The sequence below is a fragment of the Notolabrus celidotus genome, chromosome 20, assembly GCF_009762535.1.
Source record: "Notolabrus celidotus isolate fNotCel1 chromosome 20, fNotCel1.pri, whole genome shotgun sequence".
Taxonomy (NCBI): Eukaryota; Metazoa; Chordata; class Actinopteri; order Labriformes; family Labridae; genus Notolabrus; species Notolabrus celidotus.
This window is the reverse complement of record NC_048291.1, coordinates 3020822-3030360: the sequence shown is the minus strand read 5'-3', so window position 1 is coordinate 3030360 and position 9539 is coordinate 3020822. Positions and strand designations below refer to the sequence as shown.

Here is a 9539-nt window from a genome sequence, read left to right as displayed (position 1 = left end):
CTGAAATCAAAAACAACAGTACCAACCTATCACAACCATTGAAAAGAAAAAAGAAAATACTGCCTAGTTGACCAAAACCTCATCTAGAGGCAGGTACCCCCTTATCCGTGTCAACATATATCTGCCTGCACAGACATGCACAGGCACAGGCACGTCCACACAAGTGCACACATATACATGCCCGCAGAGACACACAAGCATACATACATATACATCTACACGGGCGCACACATTGACCCACATGTCAAAATACACACCAACAATACAAAATTGACCAAACACAATTGGAGGGGAGGCCGCTATACACAAACTTCTGTCGATACAGACGCATTTCTGTATAATACTGCAAACTGTACTGTGCTGCAAACAGGGCATTTTATTTTACTGTTCTGCTGCATGAACACAGGCTTTATGTCAGGGGTGTCAAACTCATTTCAGTTCAGGGGCCACACACACAGGAGTTGATCTGAAGTGGGCTGGCCAGTAAAATCACAACATAATAACCTATTAATAACGACAACTCAAACTTTTCCCCTTTTTTTAGTTCCAAAAAGTCAAAGTACACTCTGAAAATGTTCAAATTTAATGAACTATCTTTTTTAATTTCTCACAGGGAAAGCACCGAGCTCAGTGCATCGTGACCACTCACACACTCCCATCACACTCATAAACAAAGGTAGTTATTCCATATTGTATTGTATCCATAAAGGGGCTCCATATGTCCAAAAACATCTCCATTCTGTTATTAAGTTTAAAAATGAGTTGTTCATAGGTAGCTATTTTGCTCATTTCTCCCAGCCATTCATTAAAAGAGATGTTACTTTTAGTTTTCCAGTGTCTGAGCACCATCCTTCATCCTGTGGTAAGAGCCAATCTACACCACAGAGTCTGGCGATGTGACAGTCTAAACCCCTCTCTGTTATTATACCTAAAATGCAAAGTGTAGGGCTTAACAGCAACTTGGTTTTCAGTACTTGATTGAGAAATGCTACTACATTTTTCCTTAAACTCAAAGTAATGCATTCATAAAGCATGTTTTACAAAAAATCAATATTAAAGGTGACATATCACGCTTTTTTCATCAATATATAATGGTCTAAGAGGTCCCCAAAACATGTCTTTAAAGTTTATGCTCAAATCAGATTTTGGCATGCCTGAAAAACCCTCTTCTTCAGCCCTCCTCAGAACAGGCTGTTTTCTCTCTGACCACGCCCCCTCAGGAAGTGGGTGTGGCCTCAGCTCTCCAGCACATTGATCTAATGTTTATATGTTGGCTGCTCACAGACCCGCTTTACTTCAACCCTCTGAATCTGATCCAGAATCTGATCCTGACGGAGAGGCGCCTGAAGCAGGACCTTTCTGAACCATTGGTCACAGATTTAGTGTTTCTTGTTGTTTTATTTGTCAGTATGTTGACGTGTGTCTTGGTACACAGCTACCAACATGTAGCTATGTGGCTATGCTAACTAGCGCTAGCACTTTTCCATGCTAAATAAAAATCATCCACTAGATCTTCAAATCTGTAGACGTGGGGAGTAAAACCGACCTCTACCAGAAAGGCAGCAGGACCTTTCTGAAGGATTGGTCACAGATTTTGTGTTACTTGTTGTTTTATTTGTCAGTATGTCGACGTGTGTCTTGGTACACAGCTACAGCTACAGCTACCAACATGTAGCTATGTGGCTATGCTAACTAGCGCTAGCACTTTTCCATGAAAAATAAAAATCATCCACTAGATCTTCAAATCTGCAGACGTGGGGAGTAAAACCGACCTTTGTGTTTATTAAGACAGCCTACAACTAGCATGCCTCCCTCCTAAGCTCCCTGTTAGCACACATGTGTGCAGGTAATGAAAAACGGAGGAGGGGTTGAGTTGTATTTTATACAGTCTATGGGCTGAACAAGCTCCGAGCTCTGACTTCCTGTTACAGACCGGATGGCGTTGTGACGTATGAAAAACACTGAAAACTGAAACGGCTGGTTTCAGCACACATTTACAGAAAGGTGGAGAAATCAGAACAGGGGCAGAATGGATTCTTTTCATTCTCAGAGGGGTTTGTAGACAGGGACACATATTTCAGGTAGAGAACCATTAAAAAGTCGATTTTGCATGATATGTCACCTTTAAGAGTTGAAATATATCGATATTACATCAAAGGTCAAAGTATCGCCATATATTGCTGTATTGATATTTTTCACACCTCTAATGTGCATGCAGGTAAACTAATTTTGAAGAATGAAGTAAAGGAAGTATGAAGCAACATTTAACCACTTTGAGAGACAGTGGGGGTCACAAGTCTTTGGTACCTATATTTTGGGTGTCATACAAGTTTGAGAAACCCCTGACCTAAGACACAGCTCTTGGCTTTTGACATACTATTAGCTAATAAGTAACTGTTAGCTGTTAGCTTATGGAGCTTATAAGTATTTTAAGGGTTTAGATAGTTAAAGGCTTAGTTATCTACCAGTCAGGGTCCGGGAGGCAGACACCCTCTCCACTTTTAAGAGTAGACTTAAAACTTTCCTTTTTGATAAAGCTTATAGTTAGAGCTGGATCAGGCTTGGACCAGCTTTTGTCATGCTGCTATAGGCCTAGACTGCCGGGGGAACTGGCACACTGACACTGGGATCCTAGCTCACCTTCTTCCCCCCAACCCCTTCATCACTTACTTTAACTCTGCCTGTCCCATTAAAGTTACTAACCATAGACCTTTCTGGAGTCCCTGAGCTCCATTGTCTCGTAGATTCCTCTGAGCTGCCGTAGACGTCCTCCTGCTGCGGACGATCTGGACTCCAGCTGATACGGACGTGCTGGACTCCAGCGGCAACAGCTTCTACGACTCGTCTCATCACTATCACCTCTCTCTCTTACTCCCCTCTATCTGTCTTTCCAGACCCAACTCAGTCGAGGCATGATGGCTGTCTAACATGAGTCTGGTTCTGCCTGAGGTTTCTGCCTGTTAAAAGGAAGTTTTTCCTCACCACTGTAACTAGCTAAATACTGCGATGTGCAATGCTCATGATGGATTAAGGTGGGGTCAGACTGAGTCTTACCCTGTCTTGGTGTTGGGTCTCTGTTCATAATTTGACATAGTGTGGTCTAGACCTCCTATGTTTGTAAAAGCGTCTTGAGATAACGTTTGTTGTGATTTGGCGCTATACAAATAAAGATTGATTGATTGATTGATTGATTATAGTTGTTTTTCCACTTATGAAAAGTTGTAAGCTCATGAATAGTTTCCAGCTTATTGGAAATCTTATCTAGAGTTCATGGAAATGTTAGTTGTCAGTTTACATTAACTTGTTAGCTTATAATGGTTGTTAGCTTGTGGAAGGTGTGCTGTGTATTGGCTCTGGTTCTAATCAAAGTGTTGTCACAAACAACAGACAAATGAAATCTTATCACTTTCATCAATTTATTGATTAAATATCAGACATCAAAAAAATACAGAGTCTTACATGTAAAGTATCCAGATGACGCCACTTAAAAATCCGCTCAGGTGTTCTTTTAAACTTGTTTTTATTCCAGTGTGTCTGGTGCATTGAACAAGTATTCCTGATATCAGATTCTAAATTATATTTAATTTGAAATTATTATAAATATGTATTTACAAAAGTTTCTTTAAATCAGATATTTATCAAGCTTATCCAGAGAATAATGCCACTTATATTAACTTTAATAATAATATAGATACTTTGTCTCTCTCTCTCACTCTCACTCTCACACACACACACACACACACACACACACGCACACAATAAGGACAACTTCAGGTAAAAGAAGGAGGAAAGGAGAGTAGCAGTTTGTGTTTCATCCTGAGTGTTTCTTTCTACACGCACCTACTGCTACCAACTATGCTACGGTTACTACTGTTACTGCAGATACTGGATATTGTTAGTACTACTGGTCTCTATCTACGAGGGCCGCTCCTCTTTAGGGCCCTTAAGTGTCCCCTCTCATTTAATCCATAGACTGTACAAAAAGGATGGACGACATGACAACTCCCCAAAGCCAAAACAGTTGCAGCTCCTCCCTCTGACTGGCTGTGGTTTAGGTCACAGAGCCAGCCTCCTCTATGTTAACAGATGGAACAAAAGAAAATCAAAATACACATTAAATTATTTCTAAAACATTGCTTCGGTCATTATAGATGGTTGTTATCATACTGATTTATGTCAGAGAGTTCAATTCACTGAGAAGCTTATTTTTGATTAATTATTTGATGCTATAACAAAGAATGCAGCGCCATTTGTTGGGCAAATGAGGCCCCTTCTCCTGCTCCTGCTCCTGCTCCTGCTCCTGCTCCTGCTCCTGCTCCTACTCCTGCTCCTGCTCCTGCTCCTGCTCCTGCTCCTGCTCCTGCTCCAGCTCCAGCTCCGGCTCCTGCGTGCCCCTGATTAGAAGACTAGAGGGGTAAGGGTGAGTGGAAACAACCTTGAACTTTCTGTAACTGTGACTTCTGCTTTACATTTTGCATTTTGTACAACCAGAGACACACATTCACAGTCAGTGATTTAAAGTATGATACTGTTAACTCTGCACCGTGCAAATGTGCACAACATTACAATTAAAGATAAACCTATATGTTATATATTATATCTATATCTATATATATTAGTTAGTCAAAGTACAAAAAATATGTCAGTAACATATTAAAGATGAACTCCTGCAGCCTGTCCTCCCACATGTTTGAACTTATGTCAGTAAAAAAAAAAAATACGCTTTTTTAAAATGTACTTGAATCATTTTTTCTCAGACTGGTTAACTTTTCTCAACAATGTGTTTGTGTTTCTTCATCTGTAGCTGAGGATGATGCGTTACTGCAAAAATCAGTAATAACCTGTTAAAGCTGCTGTTGGTAGTCACAGAGTAAACACCTGTTCAGGGAGAGGGACTTTGAATGTCAACACTATCCCTCCCAACCAGACTTCCTCTAACCCCCCAACACAGATCGACGTGTGCAGTCATGATAGTACTGAACTCATAACCAATCGGAGGACGTAGTAGAAATAAAAATCTCTCCTGGGACACAATTTGTGCTGTTTCTTTGGGGGGAAAATGCAAAAACCTCATTTGATTTCCTTCGTTCTGGAGTCTCGGCGTCTAGTTCTGTCACACGCACGCGCCCTAGCGCTCAAAGCGGCTCGAACAGGGAGGGAAACTTGACCGAAGAGAGACAGCAAGCTGAGGTCGTCTTTTCACCAACTTTTGGCGTCTCCATTTGAAATGGGAGGAGAGAAGACTGACGAAGGAGGAGATGGAGCAAATACATGCAAGCCAGTTACAATCCTGACTGGGCGACACTGTCAGAGTGTGAACGGATACAACCGACCCAGGGAGACAAGCTTTCCGCCACGTGCATTTTGTGTCCGACGAAAATCTCTGTAGAATATGAAGGGAAAAATGCAATCCACACAAAAACAAAAAAGCATTAAGCTGTGGAATCAAACTAACAAAAACAGGCCGCCATTGAAACTTTTATGACCCAAAAAGGTTCACCAGAAGAAGATTGCAGAGCTTCAGTGTCCTATGTCTGAATTTGATGTTCATTTGGTCAGTCTGAACTGGTAATAGTGGCCGAGCCCTCCGCCCCAAACAATTGGATGAGTGTCCCTTTTTTTCACAAATCCAAGGTGGCAACCCTATCCAAAAGTGAATGTTGAACCTTACTAACACCAGATTTTCAAGTTACCGTTAGCTGTCTCCTTCTATCTTCTTGCTGTCTTTATTGCAAGCAGAAGTCATTTTGAGAGGGTCAGTTAGTTAGCTAGCTTGCCAAATGACTTAAACAGTTCATGTGATCCATGGTGCATCCTTTGGAATCATGGCAAAGACTTTGATTTTCTTTTAGCTAACAGTAAATGATAGGGCTAATGGTGTAAAGCAAACCTCTTCATCTATTATCTTAACACAGCTAACACAAAATGTATCATAGTTAAGTTACAGCTCGTTGGCTGAACTTGGTTTGTGCTTTGCTTTCATTAGAAGACCATCCATTTGAGTGGCTTCACCAGCTGTGGTGATCCGTGATGCTAGCTTAGCTTAAAGCTGCTGTTTTGTAGTCGTGATATAAACATCAGTTCAGAAAGAGATCTAGAATGTCAACACTACCCCCAACCCCTCTCTGCTGTGGTAACCCCGCCCACAAATGATCGTTGTGCGCATTCTATGAGGAAGTAGTGGCTTCCCAGCCAATCAGGGCGACGTAGTGGGGCCGCCACTCGACCAATCAGGACAGAGGGTTGGGGAGTAGCTCTGATTGGAGGGGAATAATAACATGCTTGATACGAAGGCGTTAGAAAACACAGAGATTTCACCGTAATCTCAAATTGCTTCACTTACAGATGTGTACCGTTTGGTATTATGACCTTTTCTCCAAACCCAGCATTAAAAAAAAAATCCAGTTTTTTACACCATTCCGACCAACAGCAGCTTCATGTGTGAGGACGAAAATGTTGATTTTAGCCCCTCCGCCCCCCAAAATAAGAAAGAGGCTAAACAAAAGAGTGTAGCTAGCATGTTGTTGGCTAATCACTTTGCATGTCTAGTTCCGTTCTAGTTCATGGTTTGTGCCGACAGAGTTTTAGCAGCAGGACATCTACTTAAGTTTGCATGACAGCCACTGGAGTAATGTTCTGAAAACCGCCCATAGAACCTTCCAGTGAATCAACCCTTTGCATTTTATAAGACACAGGTTTATACGCTAATCATGCTAAATAAAATATATATCGTATGTTTTTATCTTGCATAAGCTTTACAGTAAAACCAAACTGATAAAGAGCGTTAGCCAGAAACACCATGAGGGTCAGAACCATAGACTGTATACATGATGGACAGCGTCATTCCAAGTTTTCCCATTGTACGGTTTTGAAGCCAAAATATTGTGTTCCAGAGCGCTGCAATCTTGTAGGAGTTTCACTCTATAGCAGCTGTTAATCAAAATAAACAGGAAGTAAAACCTTGTTTTTTAACCTCTAATAACTAACGAAAAAGAAACTTTTCCAAAAAAAAGAGGCCTTGAACACAAAACAGTCAAATACTAACTACATATCACCACAGCATACGGATGGGAGAAACATTCATACCACGTGTATTTATTTTTAAAGTTTGACCGCAGCCCCATTCAAATGAATGGAGGAGACAGAGTTTTTGACCTATACTGCAGCCAGCCACTAGGGGGCAGACGCTTTGCTGGAAGCTTCACTTCCAGCTGAGCAAGCTGCACCCCTGGTTCTAGCCAACAGCTAGCGAGGACTTATACTGCAGCAAGCCACTAGGGGGAGCAGTTTCTGTGGCGGCCTCACTTTGAGTGGAGCGAGATGGTGTCCGTTTTATATACAGTCTATGATCTGAACTGGTCCAGTGACATCCAGTTTGAGATATCAGTCAAAATAAAACCATGGACTAGCTCAATCCAAAAGTGTCAGTAACGTCAAACAGGCAACACAAACAGGGACTACCAGCTACTGTGTGTGTGTGTGTGTGTGTGTGTGTGTGTGTGTGTGTGTGTGTGTGTGTGTGTGTGTGTGTGTGTGTGTGTGTTGTGTTGTCTCTGTTAAACAAGAGAAAGCTGGTGATGAATATAACATTAGCTCAAGAACAGTTGGCTTGTCAATAATGAAATGACTATATGAACACAGTTCAGCTGCATGTTGGGACACCTGTCTTCTTGTCTGTCACTCCACGGACTCAGCTGATTGGTCAACCCCAGTGAACTGTCAATACATTACGAGGGGGTGTGGGGGAGGGGGGGGCACAGAGACCTGGCCAACAGGGTCTGTCTGATTGGCTCCACAAGTCTGTCCCCTGCACTGTGATTGCCGGGTTTGACCTGATCCATTGATAGGTTGAGCGAAGCCTCTGATTGGCTCACTGCAGTGACATCACAGGTTGTTGTTGTTGTTGAATGAGTTTGAGTCTGTCGGGGGTCAGAGGTTGGAAGACTGTTTGATGCTGTGGAAGGAGACTCTGCTCGGGGAGGTGGGGAGTGACGTGGCACGCACCGCCCGGCTCCTAAAGGAGTGACGATCCTGCCAACGAATCCAACGCTTCCTGACTGCAGACCGCACCTGAATACGGACAGACAGAAAGATAGACAGAGGGGAGAGGTAAAGAGTCAGATGATGGTACTTAAGTAGGTGTAAGGTTTGATTAAAGTAACAATAACAAAGCCTGGGGTTCTAAGTAAGGCGCCCTGTGGCACACCAGACACACAGATAGAAAAACAGGATAGAAAGGAAGAGTTTTATTACCTCACTGTTGAGAAAACAGTAGAAAACAGAGACAAAGAAACCCTGTAGTGACAGACAGAGGAAGAGAGTGTTAGTAATAGGGTGTTAACACTGCTATTAGGAGGCTATACGTAAAGGCAGGCCACTGTTGCTTGTTAGCTTCAATTCAGAGTGAGTGTCATTTCATGTGTGCAGGTAAACAGAGAACAGGTGAACCTGGAAGGACTCTAAGATGGAGTTAAAGTAGATAAAGACGATCTGAGCGACTTCATCTTCTCCTCCGGGGTTCACGAAGAACAACATGTAGGTGATTCCCAAAAGAGGCAGCAGCACCAGAGTCGCCTTCACCGCCTTCCTGCAGAGACAAAACCACCACTGAGTCCAACATCAATATCAGCACAGGGTAAACAACTTTATATTTTTGGGGCATTTAAATCTATTACAGAAGACTCCTTTCAGCTTTGTACACTTGTTTTGATCCGCTGTTCATGTGGTCTTGTTGCAAGTTTTAATCTCATACCTGTACTGGATGGTCTCTGAGGTGGTCGACGCCCTTAGTTTGGTCATCAGGATCCGGACGATGTTGAACAGGAAGACAAAGTTGATCTAAGGAGGAAGAAGAGATGTATGTGAATGCTTATCTATGAGTCTATCTCTACAGATGGTTTACTCTATAACTTTTATTTCTATCTTGTGGGATGACATTTGTAAAGTTGTGTAAACTGAAAATATCAGCAACAATTCTCAACATTTAGCTCTTAAAGGTCTTAAAAATGTAGTGTGTATTTTTAAAAGTCACTTTTCTATAACATTTAGAGTAATATTTGTGATCCTTTTTTTTTCACATTTAGTTTTGTTGTGACAAATATATTAAATGTTAAATGTTAAATCTAAATGTTGATTGTTAAATCTGAATGCTACGGTGGCCCAGAAGTGCGAATCACAACGAAAAATTAGAATAACACAACCGCATGTATTAGTTTACACGGCTGACTCACCACATTCAATATGGCCGACGCGCTGACGTATGGCAGCAACAGAACAGCAAACGTAGCATTCAGATTTAACAATCAACATTTAGATTTAACATTTAACATTTACCATTCAGATTTAACAATCAACATTTAGATTTAACATTTAGATTTAGCATTTAACAATCAACATTTAGATTTAATATTTAGATTTAACATTTAGATTTAACATTTGATTTAACATTTAACAAACAACATTTAGATTTAACATTTAACATTTAACATTCAGATTTAACAATCAACATTTAGATTTAACATTTAGATTTAGCATTTAAC

General features: G+C 41.3%; 1 protein-coding gene across 1 annotated transcript in view; it reads right to left on the bottom strand.

Annotated features, from left to right (window-relative positions):
- Positions 1 to 7197: 7197 nt before the first annotated feature.
- crhr1 (corticotropin releasing hormone receptor 1) overlaps positions 7198 to 9539 on the bottom strand; it is a 33722-nt gene continuing 31380 nt past the window's right edge. Inside the window, exons 11-14 of the mRNA XM_034711679.1 lie at positions 8753 to 8838; positions 8449 to 8587; positions 8254 to 8295; positions 7198 to 8070 (exon numbers count right to left, since the gene is read on the bottom strand). Of these exons, the coding sequence (XP_034567570.1) occupies positions 7930 to 8070; positions 8254 to 8295; positions 8449 to 8587; positions 8753 to 8838 (408 nt within the window). The 3' untranslated portion in view covers positions 7198 to 7929. The remainder of the gene's footprint in view (positions 8071 to 8253; positions 8296 to 8448; positions 8588 to 8752; positions 8839 to 9539) is intronic.